Below are 19,019 nucleotides of genomic sequence, written 5' to 3'. Positions count from 1 at the left end.
GTGACCATGAGCTGATCACCTTCACCATCCGCCGTAAAGCTGGCAAGTCAGTCAGCAACACTGAAGTCCTTGACTTCAGGAAAGCTGACTTTGACAAGCTCAGGAGGCTTGTCAATGAGGCCCTAAGGGACCACGACCCTAGGTGGAGGGGAGTTCAGGAAGAGTGTTTGCTCCTCAAGGGAGTGATCCTCAATGCACAAACAAATTCTATTCCATCTCAGAGGAAAGGCAGCAAGAGGGCACAGCAGCACCCCTGACTCTCCAGAGATCAAGCAGACCTCCTGAGGCTAAAAAGAAAGGCCTACAAAGGATGGAGGATGGGATTCACCTCCAAGGAGGAATATTCTGCACTTGTCTTGTCCTGAAGGGAGCAAACCAGGAAAGCTAAGGCTGCAACTGAACTCCAACCACCTTCGAGCATCAAGGACAACAAAAAGTCCTTTTTCAGATATGTGGGGAGCCAAAGGAAAAGCAAGGGCAACATTGGACCCCTGCTGAACCAGATGGGACAACCGATGCACAGGAAAAAGCCAACCTATTCAATGGGTACTTTGTGTCGGTCTTTCATTAGTCCCATGGGATGCCCATGCCCGCTACGGGACAGGGAGGTCCAGGTGAGGGAGATCCACTGCCCTCCATTAATGCTTACCTCATGAAGGAGCACCTTGAGAGACTGGATACCTTCAAGTCATCCAGCCCTGACAATCTGCACCCCAGGGTACTCAAGGAGCTGGTGAGCATTATAGCCCAGCCTCTGGCACGGATCTTTGAAAACTACTGGACCTCTGGTGTAGTGCCCAAAGACTGGAAGAAAGCCAGTGTGGTGCCTATCTTCAAGAAAGGGAGGAAAGTGGATCTGGCTAACTACAGGCCCATCAGCCTGACTTCTATTCCAGAGAAGGTCTTAGAAAAGTTTATTAAAGAGGCCATCCTTGATTGACTGGCCCAGGCTAACATCCTGAGGGACAGCCAGCACGGGTTTGTTGCGGGTAGGTCTTGCTTGACCAATCTCATTTCCTTCTATGACCCGGTGACCTATCACCTGGACAAGGGAGAAGAGATTGATGTCATATATCTTGACTTCAAAAAAACCTTCGATCAGGTATCCCATGATCACCTCTTGGCAAAACTGGCCAATTGTGGCCTTGGGTCCACCACAGTCCACTGGCTGGGGAATTGTCTCTGTGGTCGGACCCAGAGGGTGGTAATTGATGTAAGTCAATCATCATGGTGCCCTGTGACCAGTGGGGTCCCCCAAGGCTCTGTCCTTGGACCCATACTGTTCAACATCTTCATTAATGATGTGGACATCGGAATCAGAAGCGAACTGGCCAAGTTCACCAATGACACCAAACTTTGGGGCAAAGCATCCACACCAGAAGACAGGAGGGTGATCCAGGCTGACCTGGACAGGCTCAGCAAATAGGCGGACGAGAACCTGATGGTGTTTAACACAGAAAAATAAAAGGTTCTCCACCTTGGGAGGAAAAACCTGCAGCATCCTTATAGGCTCGGCAGTGCTACGTTGGATAGCACTACAGAAGAAAGAGACTTGGGGGTCATCATTGACCACAAGACGAACATGAGCCTGCGATGTGATGCTGCGGCTAATAAAGTGACCAAAATGCTGGCTTGCATCCATAGATGCTTCTCGAGCAAATCCCGGGACGTCATTCTCCCCTTGTACTCGGCCTTGGTGAGGCCGCAGCTGGAGTACTGCGTCCAGTTTTGGGCTCCACAATTCAAAAAGGATGTGGAGAAGCTTGAGAGAGTCCAGAGGAGAGCCACGTGCATGAACAGAGGTCAGGAAAACAGATGTTATGATGATAGGCTGAGAGACATGGGACTCTTTAGCCTGGAAAAGCGTAGCTTCCAAAATACCAGAAAATCCCTTAGTCACATAGTCACCCAGTGATTTTTGTCACTTCCTTCTGGCACACCTATGTAGGGAGTGTGAACTAATAGTATAAGTATGTATATGTGTGAACTAATGTGAACCAATGGTATGAGTATGTGTAGGGAGTATGAACACTGAAACAGTTCTTTTGGGTTGTGAGCAGCCACTATAAATTACAGCATGTTAGAGGCTGCTCTAAGTTTAGGTTAGGAATTAGTCAGGGTCTGGACATAATTTAACCCTAGATTTGTACATTATGGAAGAACTGCAATAATGTCTGGACATAATTTAACATAAAATTGTGTTTGCACATGAGGCTGAAGCATAACTCAGAGTCTTCTCTTGACTGCTATGTCTAGATTGTGTTTAAGTTGTGTTTCTAAATACAGTGCAGTCAGAGGTGTGACTAGTACATACAAATGTACCTGAGCTAGCTTTCATCCAGCCAACTTGAGTACTGACAGTAAGTACATGGGGTCACAAGTAGGCTTGTGTAGCCCATGGTGCTGTGGCTACAAAACTAGAAATATTAACCTAGGCATATTCTGCCTAGCTCCGGTATAAATATACATGCTGTAGATCACACCAATGGCTGCATTGTAAACCTAGGCTTAAACATTAAACTTAACTCTGCTTAGCATTTATGACTCAGAGGCTTCTGACCAAAGATTGCTAAACTGTTACAGCAAAGAATAAGCATAATCTATTAGTTCTTCTCTTAAAACATGAAAAACTTATACTTCTATTGAGGCCTATACAAATAAAAAGCAAACCATTAGATTACTAATTTTGGAGGAAACATAGCAACATAGCAAAAAAGGAAACTGGAAAAAATAATAATTTATGTTTAAAATAGTTTTCACTTTCATAAGCAATCAAGAAAAACAGATCTGTTGTCATTTCATTTTCCAGCAGGCAAATATTTCATTTTGGAATGTTCCTAGTTGACTCTAGCCTTGCAGTTTTCCATGAAAAATATTTTTCTTCTGAGATCAGGATTAGGTTGTTCAACTTCCTTTAAAAACATAAATGTAAATACTAATCTTTTCAACGAGGTTTTTTTATTTTGATGTTCAAAAATATCTGATACATGAGGAGAAATCAGGCTGTTTTAGAAGGTTTTGATTGACATGAATAGAGAAAGCTGAATGAATAAGTCTTTGAAAAAGTGAAATAGGATCTTCAATGGGTATTATACCTCAGAGCATGACCTCAGAGCCGGAAAAACACGAACATCCTCAATCATGACTTGAAAATAAATTGAAGGAGTTGAGGGGAGGGAGGGCAGAGCAGGTGTTCAAATGAAACTCACTAAATGCTACTGTTAATGTTCTGCCTCACAGATTAAAAAATGCTGACATCTTAGACTTTGTTCTTCTCTATTAAGATCAGCAAAATAATTTAGTACAAGTAATTTAGTCAAATTATCCATGAATCTTTAAATGGAAACCAAAAGGTTAATTTGCTAATTCACTACACAGATCCTACTATAATTTCTGAGAATGCACATATTAGGTTAGATATTCTGATTATTTAATCTTCCCTTTTCCTTTGAACAACATTAAACTTTTCTGTCACAGCACCCATAAGAGTGGAGCAAGTCATGTTGCCCTGCATCATATGTTATTTGACTCGTATCTCTGTCACACACATTGTATTTACAGTAGCAGAATGTTTCTAGGTATCCCAGAAAATGACATTGGTAAAACATCTGATGTACTAATGGTTAAATCAGGAATTTTGAGAATTGTCATAATTGGAAAAGCAAAATATCCCATATTTAGTCCTTTCCTAAAGTAGAATAAGAATCACTGAAACCAAGGGTGGTGTGGGTTTTGTAAAGCCCATTTGTGTGGGGTTGATTTAATAGTTCAGGTCCATTTTCTCCAAATAGCCAAATACCCTCTCCAGAATTGGAAGAGATGAGATGAATAGTTTCTGTTTTTGTCTCATTTACTGAAGAGTGTGAAGCTTTTTTATTGTATTGGGTTTGCTTGGATCTGGGTTCCATTTTATCTGAGATCCAAAGATGCTGGATGTGACAAATTGTATGGGTCATCTTTATTATGGACTTCCTTTTGGCCTTTTCTGGAACAACCACTCTTTGAAATAATTCCTTCTGCTGACAAATTACCTTTGGAACTGAAATACCCATGCCAGTCCTAGCATCAGAGTGTTTTGGATTGGTAGCTACAGAAGTGATGTGATGTCCCATCTTTGTGGTAAGCCCATGGTAAAATTATCATATTAAAGAAACTCTAGACAGCAACAGTGATGATTCTGACCATGTTCTCAACCAAGTTGAGAATGTATCATATTTAGCATGTCAATGCATTCTTATTTGAAAACAGGACTTTATTCAGAGAAGAAATATCTAAAGGAGATTACTTCTTTCTCTGAAGCATTACAAAAAGTGAAATGAACTTGAATTTTAAAAAGCCTGTCAAAAAAGGGATAAAGCTGTCTTTAGCCCTCTTGTGTAACCAGAGCAAAATCAGTTCATCTTAGCAGGACAATTTATTTTCTTGATCTGTAAGAATAAGCCTTAAATCCTGGCTAAGATTCAGACCTGGATGTGTTTACATTCTCCCAGCTTCCAATTGTGCAAACTATTCATTCTGTTTATTCTGTGATTTTGGATTTCTACAGGATCTGTCCTACAAGGACCGACACTGGCACGAGACCTGTTTCCACTGCTTTCAGTGCAAGAACTCATTGGTCGACAAACCTTTTGCTGCAAAAGAGGAACATCTACTCTGTACTGAATGCTACTCCAATGAGTATTCTTCTAAATGCAATGAGTGCAAGAAGACTATTATGCCAGGTTAGGAGATACTGCTTTTCAGACAGAGAGAAGGCGAGGTCAAACATCAAAATTCACCTTTGTAACTAATTTCTTTGCTTCACTGTCTGTCCTAAGGCATGATCTGGCAGGCTAGCAGAAAATATTATAACCTGTGTTTTAAGATATCCCCTAGACCAGATAGAAATTTGTAATTGTAATATTTCGTTTAAAATGCTAAATTGGAAGCTAGATATGTCCAGTTTCACTTCTTAATTATTAGTGAAAAGACTGCCAATCCACCTTAAAAATGTTGTTGAACAAAGATTCTGAAGATAAAAGTGCAATATTTCCTTCAAGTTTAAAAAACGAGTGCCTCTAAGAAACAAGTGGCTTTTAGCTGCCTCAAGCATGGATTTAAAGCACTAGAACAATAAAATATGCCTTTCTTCTTTACAATGCTGTAGCAGACTTTGCTAGTTTAAAGGTTTAAAAGGCAGAAGCTGGGCCTGGAATTAAAAATTTAAGAAATCTATACGTATGCCTGGCAATGATAATTGGCACTGGTAAATCTTTTCCAAGCTGGCTCTCATATCATTCATCTAAAAACCTATATGCCTGACAGGTCTTGTCAAATATTTAGAGAGTTTTGAGTGATAAAACAGGAAAGAAATAATGAATATATATTTAACATCAGACGTCCAAAATTGTTCCAGGTTCTATACTCACTCCTTTCCACTCTTCAGCAAGATATTTTTTTTTGTTTTGGATTGTAAATATACTACTGGCAGTGGTTTTGTTTGAAAACTATAGCTAATTTTGTCATTTTTAAGGGAAGCCATCTTTGTTAACTTCATTTTAGTACTCTCATGGTGTTCAATCTTATGACCCAAAAAGGAAATTGCAGAAAAGAAGGTGACCCAGAAAGGAAGGTGATGTCAGGAACTCAAATCAGTCCATCACAAAATTATGCAACCACAAAGTGGTACTCAAGACTACCTTGTGCAGGCAGTTAATGTCAGAGTCCCACTTGACAACTAAGTAACTCTCCATCCTATGTAGCATTGTCTCTAGAAGCCTTTACATGAAGCATCACTTCCCATTTCTGTAACATGCTACCTTAGCACAGGAGCAAGGATAGATTAGTAGTCTGAATGACTGAAGTATGGATTAACACAGAGACACAAGAAGTTGGAAACATGTCAGGGTGGTAGGGTGGTTGTTGATACTTTTCTTCTTTGAATGTTCAGTTTAAATTATGTAAAACTGCTGACATGCATGTGGAATGATGGCAGTTAAGTACCTGATTGTGCAGTTCCTTATCCTGGCTCCCACTGACTTCATTCAGATGGATGCACAACTGCAATGATCCTCACTACTGCCATTATCACCTGCCATTAGAACCCAGTGCATCAGAGAGATGAAAATAAACCTTTCACCCTATCCTCCAACCCTACTCAGTTTTCAGTTCTCCTGTCTTTTATAGACCAGTGTTTCATTGCATAAAGGAGTGAGCCTTTTGCTACTTTGCCTACTCTCAAAATTACGTGTATGTTTAGACTTATTAAAATAGTGTATTACTAAAATGTGGCCACATTCATGTGTGTCATTGTAGAAAGGTAATTAGCCATTCACATCTGTCATGCTGCTACATGTCAATCATTCTTTTATTTTTACATGTTTTAAACTGGCTTTATCTCATGTCTCAGAGCACATTGCACAGAATAAGACAAAATGAAAGACTTGAAATGATGACTAAAGGGAGAGAGAATCTAAATGTCTTAGAGAGGTTGGTCAGATTTTGCCTTTGGAAATATTCTTCTGGCATTCATGCCAACTATCTAAAAGCTGAATTTGGACTTTAACCAGAGGCCTGATATCTGCAAGCTGCTATTTTTTTAAATGTTATGCTTCATTGATTTTTGTTCCAAGCATCAAAAGCAATGTAAACTGTCAGCATGTTATCTTGGAGATATATTTTGACCTTGTCAAAAATTATAGAAGTTTGCTTGTTTCTCAAATATTTGTGATATCTGGAATGGCTGACAACTCACCTCTGAAATGTTTGCTTTAGTTGGGGCATGGCGATGTCTTTTTACTATGATACCCAGAACACTTTAAAAAACAGTGTTATCTTTCACAAATATGCTCTTCTAGCTAACAGAGGGATGACTCCAAAAATGAAGACCTTTAAGTTTTTTCTTCTCAACACAAAGCATGGCTTAAATAACACTGAAGTCAATGAGAAGACCCCCTCCCTTCTCAGAGAAACAGTGAAGAGTCATGAAGCTAATGGCTTGGCACATGATGAGATGCTGCACTACTTGAAATCAACTTTAAACTTTTGACTGCAAGGGGACAGAAACAGGACTACATAACAGATAGGATGTCTGCTCTCTCACCCAACCAGTGACTCTATTTTATTGCAAAAGAGGGTTTTACTAGGTGATGTCAGGAACCCAAATCATTACCCTTTCCACTAGACTTACCTGGTTGAGGCTATATCTGGGACAAAGACAAAGGTGATTCAGAGGGAAGAAATAAATTTTAAAAACCTTACTTTCACTTCTATATCCTTGGTTGAAGCTAACACTTTATATTTTACACCTCCTGTGTAGAAGAATTTGTAATGAATACATTCCCACTTGAAGGCAAAGTGTAACAGGCTCTCTTTTTTAGTAATAGCTACTCGTCTCTTTTATGCTCACAATACTCATACTCTGCAAACAGTATCCAACCCTTTGTGATGCTAACTGAAAAACTGAGTAAGATTTTATATCTAATCACTGACCATTATGCTGCAGTAGGGAGCTGAACCAATTCAAACATGCAAGCTATGGGTAAAAGTAGCCAAGCTCTTAGCTTCATTCTGTGTTTTGATCTCATTACAGGTACTCGCAAAATGGAGTACAAAGGTAACAGCTGGCATGAGACCTGCTTTATCTGCCATCGTTGTCAACAGCCTATTGGGACAAAGAGTTTCATTCCTAAAGATAATCAAAACTTCTGTGTACCCTGCTATGAAAAACAGTTTGCCATGCAGTGTGTCCAGTGCAAGAAGGTAGTGATTTTGTAATTCAGGTTTCTGAAGCAGTTAAATGTTTTGTTTTGTCCTGTGTGAGAGCAAGAAATGTCATATAAAAGCTAAAACCAATTTACCCTACAAAATACTGTACAACCTAAGGGCCCAATCCTGCAAACACCACAGCAAGCAAAAACATTTATTGCTATGAGAAGTCTCCTAGAATGGGGCCTTTAGCCTCAAGCATAGGAAAAATATGTAGAGAGATTTCAAAAGCACTCTGTACTGACTTAGTTTTCTTCTACCAGAATCAATAATCACATTGCTATTGATTTGGTCTGTGGTACCAGACTACTCTCTGGCTGCAGGGGACAGGACAAGAAATAGTAGTCTTGAATTACAAGGAAAATTTAGATTGGATAAAAGGAAGAAATTTCAAACTGTGAGGGTGGTTAGGCCCTGAAAGATTACCGAGGTTTGTGAAATCTCTATTCTTGGAAGTTTTTAAGAGCAAGTTAGATGAACACTTGGCTAAGATTGTTTAAACAGTGGCAATTCTGCCCTGAGTAGTAAGTTGGACTACTGACTTCCTGAGGCCACTTCCAGTTCTTTTTATTATGGTTCTATGATTTGGAAAGGTCCAATGCTGAATGCTTTTAAAATAGCTCATCCTGAAAATTTAAGGTAAAAGGAAAGATGGATTGTGTTTATACAGTATATATTTTCTGGAACAAAAATTCTTAAAGCCAGTACACTTATCAGTGAGTGTCTGCACGCTATTTGTTTGTGTAATATGCGAAGGAGTTAAAAATAAAACCAATGGAAGAAATAAATTTATTAGCTGCTACTGCAAGTCTGTCTTATGAATGTTCTTGTGTCCACAATGTAGTGACATTTATTGAGCTCAGTGAGATTGTTTGAATGAGCAAGGACTCCTCTTGCAAGTAAAAAATATCTGTGACAAGGAGATGCAAGAAAGAAGTGGAATTTACAGCTCAGTTTGAAATAAAATGTTATATTGAGAATGAAAGATAAGGACAGACAGAGGTTCTTTTATCACCAGCAAGATTGGGTGAGGGAACATTGTCGAGTCCAGTGCTGGAATGTGTGTAAGGAAAAGAGTGGAAAATAAATAAGTAAATAAATATTAGGAAGGTTAAAACAAGGTTTTAGGAACAAATAGGTTATATTTGAGCAAGATTAAAAATGACTAGAGCAAGAAAGTTGTCTAAAATGAGGGGGATTGCTCATATAATTGGAAAATATTGGAGAATACTAACCCAAAACTAGGGCTTGGCTCTTCAATTTGTTCCTGCCAGCATTAACCAGATACTATTACTATTTTTTTAAACAAGAAGGTCATTCTTGGTAAGAAGGGAACCTGACAAAACTTTTTGTTTTGTACATTCAATAAAACAGGCCATCACTACAGGAGGGGTTACTTACCGGGAGCAGCCCTGGCATAAGGAGTGCTTTGTTTGTACTGGATGTAAGAAGCAGTTGTCTGGACAGCGTTTTACCTCTCGGGATGAATTTGCATATTGCCTGAGCTGCTTCTGCAACCTTTATGCCAAAAAGTGTGCTGGATGCACCAACCCAATCAGTGGTAGGTTTCTTGCTGCCATCGGTTTTAGAAATGTAGAGATTCATGTTAGCAATGGACCAAATGAATGCTAATGAAGAGCCCCAACATGTTTCTCAAAAATATCAAATATTGAATTTTGAAACTATCTTACTTATTACATCTTTGGAGCCCTGAAAAAAATTGGAATTATTTTTAAATTTTAATTTCTTTTTCTTTCCATTTGATTTTCATGGGAAATGCTGGTAATATACAACTATAACATTGAACCAACATTTTACACATGTGAGCTACAGTGTCCACGATTGAGGTTCTGGGCCACAACTCTTTCTCACATTCTTTTATGTCTTACTGACATTGCTTTATTCCAGGCTTACCTTTTTACTGCTTGCCTATTTGCTTGCATCTTTCCTGCAATATCCAAGTGTGAACATTCGGTTCCCTGGAGACGAGTAGTGGTAGTGCACTTTGCACTGACGCTACTTGTCCCCAGGGAATGCCCATGCCACATGCACTTTGGTGCACAGCAAGTTACCTTGGGTGGGATAAGCAGTAGGGGTGTGTGAAACAGGCCATATTCAATTCAGAATCAGATTCGGCCCAAATCAGGGACAGTAAATCAATTCATTGATTCAGATCACTGTCCCTGATTCAATTCAGCCGAATCTGAATCTGAAGATTCAATGCTGATTTGGAGAATCAGCGATTCGGCCATAGACATGGCTTCAAATGTTTTTTCTACATACCTTGACGACCAGGTGACCAACTTAAAAATAAAGGGTGGCCTGGGCAACAGCGACCATGAAACCATCACATTCACTGTCTGTCACAAGGCAGACAAATTAGATAGCAGGGTTGAAGTTTTGGATTTAAAAAATGCAAATTTCAACAGCTCAGGTCACTAGTAGGGGAAGTGTTGTGGGACCAGAAACCAAAGGCGAAAGGAGTGCATGAAGAGAGGTTGTTCCTAAAAGACATGATCCTTGAAGCACAAAGCAAGTCCATTCCCATGCTGAGAAAAGGTAGCAGAAGGGCTGGGAACCCTCTTGGCTAAACAGGAAAATCATGGCCCTCTTAAAAAAGAAGAAAGAGGTGCACAAACAGTGGAAGCTTGGGACAGGCCCAAGGAGGACTATACAGCAACAACCCACACTTGTAGGGAACAGATTAGAAAGGTTAAGGTGGTGACAGAACTTAAATTAGCAATGGCAATCGAGGACAACAAGAAGTCCTCCTTAGGTACATTGGGAACAGAAGGAAAACAAATGGGAGTGTGGGGTCATTGCTCAACAATTCAGAACAGCTGGATACTAGCATTCAAAAGAAAAATGAACTGAATGACTACTTTGCTTCAGAATTTCACTGGGCCAAAGGGAAAATCATGCCAGAAAGGGTACAGAATGAGCACGGTAGGAATGACCGCCTTCCTACTATTGTCATAGAACTGGTACGTGATAAATTTTAAAAATTAGACATATATAAGTCAGCAGGCCTGGATGAACTTCATCTGAGAGTGCTGAAGATACTGGCCAAAGTCATCACGAAAACCCTGGCAAAACTCTTCTGAAACCTATGGTGCTCCGGAGAGGTCCCTGAGGACTGGAAGAGGGCCAATGTTGTGCCCACCTTAGATTCATAGAGTCATAGATTGTAAGGGACCTTGCAAGTTCATCAGATCCAGCCCAGCATTCCCTCTAATCTTTGTGGCATGCGTGGCCACACAGGCATGCTCATGCCATGCTGCCAGGTGCACCTGCATGGCCACGCGCACCACGAAGCTTAGAGGTAATGCTGGTCCAGCCCCTCTGCACTAGGCAGGAAAACCAATTGGGGTCAGGTGACGCCAGCAATTTTCAAGATTTCCACAGTAGGTGATTGCACCACCTCTGGACGAAGCTTATTTCAGTGTGGACACCCCAACTGTGAAGAAGTTTTTCCTAGTGTTAAGCCTGAGATGGTCTTCCAGGAGTTTGTGGCCATTATTCCTGGTTTTTCCCAAGGGTGCCCTGGTGAACAGCTGTTTGCCGAACCCTTGATGTATTCCCCTGATATAGCAGTAAACTGCTACCAAGTCCCCTCTCAGCCTTCTCTTCTTTAGCCTGAAGGGATCCAAGTCCCTCAGCCTTTCCTCATATGGCTTGCCGTGCAAGTCTCTGATCATATGGGTGGCTTTTCTCTGGACTCTCACAAATTTTTCCACATCCTTGTTGAAGTGCAGCCCCCAGAACTGGATGCAGTACTCCAGCTGCAGTTTCACCAATGCTGAGTAAACCAGGAAAATCACTTCCATGGTTTTGCTTGAGATTTATCCGTTGATGCATGCCAGAGTAGTATTTGCCCTGCTGGCTACAGCATCACACAGATGGCTCATTTTCATACTATGGTCTATTATTACCTGTAGGCCCCTTTCAGTTGTGGTGCTAGTCAGTTTGGCACCACCTCTTCAAGAAGGGAAGGAGGGAGGACCCCGGTAACTATGGGCCAATTAGCTTAACTTCTATCCCAGGGAAAATCCTGGAAAAATTAATTAGTCTATGTGCGATAGGCTTGCAGAAGGTAGGATTCTGAATGACAGCCAGTATGGCTTCATCACAGGGAAGTCTTGTCTTACCAATCTCATCTCCTTTTATGATCAGGTAACTCGCCACCTGGATAAGCAAGAGGAGTTTGACATTGTATACCTTGATTTCCAAAAAGCCTTTGATCTAGTATCCCACAATGTTCTCTCAAGAAAATTGGAGGATTGTGGGCTTAACTGTGCAACAGTTAGGTGGGTAGGGAGATGGCTACAGGGTAGGACTCAGAGAGTTCTAATGAAAAGATCTGTATTGTCCTGGCGAGAAGTGGCCAGTGGTGTCCCTCAGGGATTGGGGCTTGGTCCAGTGCTTTTGAACATCTTTATCAATGATTTGGATGTGGGGGTGAAGAACTGGCTGGAAAATTGGCTCCGTGGTCAGACCCAGAGGGTAGTAATTGATGGAAGTCACTCATTATGGTGTCCTGTGATCAGTGGGGTCCCCCACAGCTCTGTCCTTGGACCCATATTGTTCAACATCTTCATTAATGATGTGGACATTGGAATCAGAAGCAGACTGGCCAAGTTTGCTGATGACACCAAACTTTGAGGCAAAGCATCCACACCAGAAGACAGGAGGATGATGCAGGCTGACCTGGACAGGCTCAGCAAATGTGCGGATGAGAACCTGATGGTGTTTAACACTGAAAAATGCAAGGTTCTCCACCTTGGGAAGAAAAACCTGCAGCATCCTTATAGGCTTGGCAGTGCTACACTGGCTAGCACTACGGAAGAAAGAGAATCATAGAATCATAGAAGTAGGGTTGGAAGGGACCTTGTAGATCTTCAAGTCCAACCCCCCGCCTGGGCGGGAGAAAAACTGGACTCAAATGAGTCCAGCCAGGTAGGCATCAAGCCTCTTCTTAAAGATCCCCAGGGTAGGAGCCAACTTCCCTTGGAAGTTGGTTCCAGCTCCTAGCCGCCCTAACTGTGAAGTAGTTTTTGCAGATGTCTAATCTAAACCTGCTCTCCAATCATTTGTGTCCATTATTCCTTGTTATGCCAGGGGACACTAGGGGAAACAGTGTCTCCAGCAAACCCTTCTGGTCCCCCCTAGTGAGTTTATAGACGGTCACCAGGTCCCCCCCTCAGCCTTCTCTTGTGAAGGCTGAACAGGTTTAGGTCCCTCAGTCTTTCATTGTAGGGTCTGCCCTGTTGTCCCCAGATCATGTGGGTGGCCCTCCTCTGGACTCTTTCAATGTTGTCCACATCCCCCATAGGCTTGGTGGCACCAAACTGACCCATGGATGAAAGGGACCTAAGGATAATAATAAACCATAGTATGGATATGCAGTGCTGTAGCCAGAAGGGCAAATAATACTCTGGCATGCATCAACTGATGCATCTCCAGCAAAACCGAGAGTCTGGGGGGTCATCATTGACAAGATGAACATGAGCCTGCAATGTGATGCTGCGGCTAGTAAAGCAACAAAAATGCTGGCTTGCATCCATAGATGCTTCTCAAGCAAATCCCAGGACGTCATTCTCCCCTTGTACTCGGCCTTGGTGAGGCCGCAGCTGGAATACTGCGTCCAGCTTTGGGCTCCACAATTCAAAAAGGATGTGGAGAAGTTTGAGAGAGTCCAGAGAAGATCCACGCACATGATCAGAGATTAGGAAAACAGATCTTATGACAACAGGCTGAGAGCCATGGGGCTCTTTAGCCTGGAAAAGGGCAGGCTCAGGGGTGATCTGATGGCTACCTGTAAGTTTATCAGGGGTGACCACCAGGATCTGGGGGAACATTTGTTCACCAGAGCGCCTCAAGGGATGACGAGGTTGAACAGTCATAAACTACTACAAGACCATTTCAGGCTGGACATAAGAAAGAATTTCTTTACTGTCTGAGCCCCCAAGGTCTGGAACAGCCTGCCATTGGAGGTGGTTCAGTCACCTACATTGAACACCTTCAAGAGTAAATTGGATGCTTATCTTGCTGGGATCCTATGACCCCAGCTGACTTCCTGCCCTTTGGGCAGGGGGCTGGACTCGATGCTCCTCCGAGGTCCCTTCCAGCCCTAATGTCTATGAAATCTATGAAACTCACTGGCCAAGTTCATGGATGACACCAAGTTATGGGGAAGCATGGTCATGCTTGAAGATAGGCTACAGATACAGGCAGACCTAGACAGGCTGGCAAGTTGGGTGGATTGGAACCAGATGAAGTTCAACATCAAGAAATGTAAAGTGCTCCACCTGGGGGTGAACAATCCCCTACACACCTATAGGCTTGGTGGCACGAAACTGACCCATGGATGAAAGGGGCATAAGGATAATAATAAACCATAGTATGGATATGAGCCGTCAGTGCAATGCTGTAGCCAGAAGGGCAAATAATACTCTGGCATGCATCAACTGATACATCTCCAGCAAAACTGAGGAAGTGATTCTTCTGCTTTACTCAGCATTGGTGAGACTGCAGCTGGAGTACAGTGTCTAGTTCTGGCCACTACACTTTAACAAGGACATGGTAAAGCTTGAGAAAGTCTACAGAAGAACCACCCATATAATCAGAAACTTGCACGACAAGCCATACAAGGAAATGCTGAAGGACCTGGGACTTTTCAGCCTAAAAAAGAGAAGTCTAAGAGGGAACTTGGTAGCAGCTTACCACTACATCCAGGCAGTACATCAGGGGCTTGGCAGACAACTGTTCACCACAGCACTCTTGAGGAAAACCAGGAGTAATGGCCACAAACTCCAGGAAGACCATTTCAGGCTCAAAATTCAGAAAAAAAATCTTCACAGTTAGGGTGTCCAGACCGTGGAATAAGCTCCCTCTAGAGGTGGTGCAATCGCCTACCCTGAAAATCTTCAAGAGGGGACCAGACAGTCAACCTCGCTGGGGCCACCTGACTCAGAGCTCCAGTATGAAACTGGACATAGGCCTGTTGAAAGTCTCTGGGTCAGAGGGGAGAGCAAGGGGGATGTCATGGTGGGAGTCTGCTATAGACTACCAGACCAGGAAGAAGTGGTGGGTGAGGCTAGTGGAAGTTTCCCAATCGCAAGCCCTGGTTCCCATGGGGAGGGGGGGGCGGGCAGGAATTCAATCACCCAGACATCTTCAAGGAGGCCAACACAGCAGTGCACAGACAATCCAGGAAGTTTTTGGAGAATGTTGGGGACAACTTCCTGGTACAAATGCTAGAGAGGCCAATTAGGGGCCTGCTGCTGACAAACAGGGAAGAATTAGTGGGGAATATAGTAGTAGATGGCAACTTGGGCAGCAGTAACCACAAGATGATTGAGTTCAAGAACCTGAGGAAAGGAAGGCTGGAGAACAACAGCCTAAGGAAAAGCAGACTTTGACTTACTCAGGGAACTCATAGGCAGGATCCTCTGGGAAGTCTGTCTGAGGAGGAGAGGAGTCCAGGAGAACTGGCTGTACTTTAAATAAGCCTTACTAAGAGTGCAAGAACAAACCATTCTGATGCACAGGAAGATTAGCAAGTATGACAGAAGACCAGCTTGGCTTAGCAGGGAACTTTTCAGTAAACTAAATCACAAAAAGGAAGCTTATAAGAAATAAAAACTTGGACAAACAACTAGGGAGGAGTATTAGAGGGGAGGCAGCCTTGTGACAGAAGATGCAGAAAAGGCTGAAGTGCTCAATTCCTTCTTTGCCTCAGTCTTCACAGGCAAGTTTAGCTCCCAGACTACTGCCCCAGGCAGCAGTTTGAGCAGCCAACAGAAGTGAAAGAACAGGTTAGGGACTATTCAGAAAGGCTGGACATATAGAAGTCCATGGGGCCAGATGGGATGCACCCAACGGTGCTGAGGGAGTTGGCTGATGTGATTGCAGAGCCACTGGCCATCATCTTTGAAAATTCATGGCAATCAGGAGAGGTCCTGGATGATTAGAAAAGGGCAAACATAGTGCCCATATTTAAAAAAGGGAAAAAGGAAGATCCAGGGAACTACAGACCAGTCAACCTCACCTTACTCCCTGGAAAAATCATGGAGCAGATCCTCAAGGAATCCATTTGTAAGCACTTGGAGAAGGTGATTAGGAACAGTCACCATGAATTCATCAAGGGCAAGTCATGCCTGACCAACCTGATTGCCTTCTATGATGTGGTAACTGGTTCTGTGGATGCAGAAAGACCAGTGATGTGGTTATAACTTGATTTTTAGCAAGGTTTTTGATACAGTCTCCCACAACATTCTTACAGGCAAGCTAAGAAAGTAAAGGATGGATGAATGGACTGTAAGGTGAATAAAAAGCTGGCTGGAGCATCGGGCTCAGAGGGTAGTAATCAATGGCTCAATGTCTAGTTGGCAGCCACTATCAAGTGGAGTGCCCCAAGGATTGGTCCTGGGCTGGTTTTGTTCAATATCTTCATCAACAACCTGGAAGATGACAGAGTGCATTCTCAGTAAGTTTGCAGATAAGACCAAGCTGGGGGGAGTAGTGGATATACTGGAGGGTTAAGCTAGGATTCAGAGTAATCAAGACAAATTGGAGGATTGGACCAAAAGAAATCTTATGAGGTTCAACAAGGACAAGTGCAGCAAAGCCCTGCACTTAGGATGGAACAATCCCATGCACTGATACAGGCTGGGGGCTGACAGGCTGAGCAGCAGCTCTGCTGAAGAGGACCTGGGGGTTACAGTGGACAATAAGTTAAATATGAGCCAGCAGTGTGCCTTTGTTGCCAAGAACTGGGCTGCATTGGTAGGTGTGTTGCCAGCAGGCCAAGGGAAGTGATTATTCCCCTCTATTTAGTACTGGTGAGGCCACATCTAGAGTCCTATGTTCAGTTTTGGGCCCTCCACTACAGAAAGGATGTAGACAAATTGGAAAAAATGCAGCAGAGGGCAACAAAAATGGTTAGGAGCCTGGGGGACATAACTTATGAGGAGAGGCTGAGAGAACTGGGCTTATTTAGTCTAGAGAAGACTGAGAGGGAATTTAATAGCAGCCTTTAACTACCTGAAGAGGGGTTCAAAAGAGGATGGAGCTGGACTGTTCTCAGTAGTGGCAGATGACAGAACAAGGAGCAACAGCTTCAAGTTGCAACAAGGGAAGTTTAGGTTACATATTAGGAAGCATTTTCTCACTATGGGGTAGCAAAATGCTGAAACAGGTTACCCAGGGAGGTTGTGGATTCTCCATCCCTGGAGGTTTTTAAGACCCAGCTCAACAAAGCTTTGGCTGGAATGATCTACTTGGGCTGGTTCTGCTTTGCGCAAAGGGTTGAACTAGATGACCTCCTGAGGTCCCTTCCAACCCTCGTTTTCTATGATTCTACGAACTGCATTTTATATGCTGGAGAGTCAAGCTCTGTGTCCTTAGTTCCAAGGCATCATCAGGTACCTCCTCCCAAAATCTGGGCCTTCAACTCCTTTCATCTAACAGTGATGCCAGTTTCAATGTGCCCTTCATCCCCGTTTCTCAAATGTTTTTGTACTTTCTTCTATATTGCCTCTTTTCTTGAAGAACCCCACTCTAAAGTGTTTGTTTAGGCCATTTCCTTCACCTTACTGAGATCCCTCCTGACAATACAGTCTGGCGATATCTTGTAAAAAAGTTAACATTTATTCCCTTTTGAACGATGATTAAACACTTCTCAAGACGTGTGTATGTCCTATCTAGTATAGTACAGTCTTACTTACTTTTAGTATGACTAATTGTACTCCCAGTTCAGGTAAGGACCAAGCCTGTTACTGATGGTACAATTCTGCCCATTTTACTATTCTATGGGCAGTACAGTTGAAAGACATAGGAACACCTGAAGATTAAAATGCTACTCACCATAAATAAGGATGGCAGTGTTGAATTAAATAGTAATAGAATTGTCACATGAAACATTTATTTTAGTCCCTTACATAACTTTTCAGCAGCAGTCTCTCAAACAGTATTCTTCCACTAAATTACCTGAGTGTTGGTCCTTCATGGTTTTTCCCTAACAGACTTTTTTGGTTTTTGCATAGGACTTGGAGGAACCAAGTATATCTCTTTTGAAGAACGCCAATGGCATAACGATTGCTTTAACTGTAAGAAGTGTTCTCTTTCACTAGTGGGCCGTGGCTTCCTTACAGAAAGGGATGACATCCTTTGCCCTGAGTGCGGAAAAGATATTTAAAGTTCCTAACAAGGAGAAGAGCTGTACTTGCAAAATATATTTTGTGAAATATGCAATGTTGCATAGTAGCTTTACTGTTCTGTGTTTCTCTGCCATTCACATCATTTATCCTTTTTTTTCAAACTCTCCAAATCCAGCAAGGGAGAAAAGGAACCGCTGATTTGAAAATCTCTAGGAGTGTTGGTGTTACTGAATGTGTGTAGCTAACCAAGATCAAGAGCTGAGATGTATGAAACCTTTTGGATATTAACTGACATAAGATTTTCTTTTCTTCATTGAATATTTGAGTTTCATGATCTTACTTAATTTACAAGCAAGTGAAATAGTTGAAGAATTACAATGGTTATGTACTATAACTTCATAGATGAAACCCTTGACCATTGAAATGAATGGAACAACTTTGTTCTATTTCAGCAGGGCTAATATTTCATATCAGTGTTCTAGAACTGTGCAACTGCAGTGAGCTGTCAAGTGTGTAGAAAGACTATGAGAATGTAGGATGTGCATCAATGTACAAGGACTTGTGCCATACGTTAAATAAGAGATTTTAAATCATTAAAAATGGGAGTGTTCTGTATGTATTACATATGTTATTGCATGACTAAATAAGTGGATTACAAATTCTGATTAACAGCATCAGTATTACAGTTAGTTGAATACACACTGCACAAGGTATTTTTCAAAATAAAATAATGTCAAAAACAGCTTTGCAATTGTGGATTACTTCACACATGTTAACATTTTCTAGAATATTATCAGAATATTTTCAAAGTTAGAAAACCATGTACAAATGCCAACCATGTACAAATTCACCCCCCTTTCTGCCTAATAGGTTTTCATATTCAAATAATAATCCTCAGATGAACACACTGCAGCAAGTAACTTCCTAGTGATTTCAACAGGCAAAAGACTGCAAACTAAAACTGAATGCTTGCATAGTTTACATGTATGCTGACACAGTGGCACTTGATAAAACAGTGTGTGTTCAATTTCTGCTTCATTTAAAACTTTAATAAAAATGATTCTTAAAATGAAATGTTCACCTCAACAAAAATGTATATAGGTGGGTGGAGAG

General features: G+C 42.0%; 1 protein-coding gene across 7 annotated transcripts in view; it reads left to right on the top strand.

Annotated features, from left to right (window-relative positions):
* Window positions 1–18,648, top strand: part of FHL2 (four and a half LIM domains 2) — a 100,119-nt gene extending 81,471 nt beyond the window's left edge. For 6 of the 7 annotated variants that reach the window (XM_090021028.1, XM_090021023.1, XM_090021039.1 and 3 more), the window contains 4 exons: window positions 4,547–4,721; window positions 7,571–7,740; window positions 9,121–9,307; window positions 17,793–18,648. In XM_090021028.1, the coding sequence (XP_089877154.1) occupies window positions 4,547–4,721; window positions 7,571–7,740; window positions 9,121–9,307; window positions 17,793–17,944 (684 nt within the window). In that variant the 3' untranslated portion in view covers window positions 17,945–18,648. The remainder of the gene's footprint in view (window positions 1–4,546; window positions 4,722–7,570; window positions 7,741–9,120; window positions 9,308–17,792) is intronic. The other variant, XM_090021048.1, reaches the window with a different exon arrangement.
* The last annotated feature ends 371 nt before the right edge of the window (window positions 18,649–19,019 follow it).

This window comes from Crocodylus siamensis, chromosome 1, assembly GCF_052110815.1.
Source record: "Crocodylus siamensis isolate JL-2025a chromosome 1, ASM5211081v1, whole genome shotgun sequence".
Classification (NCBI taxonomy): domain Eukaryota; kingdom Metazoa; phylum Chordata; order Crocodylia; family Crocodylidae; genus Crocodylus; species Crocodylus siamensis.
Note: the sequence above shows the minus strand (reverse complement) of the source record. Positions and strands in the feature narration are given on the sequence as shown.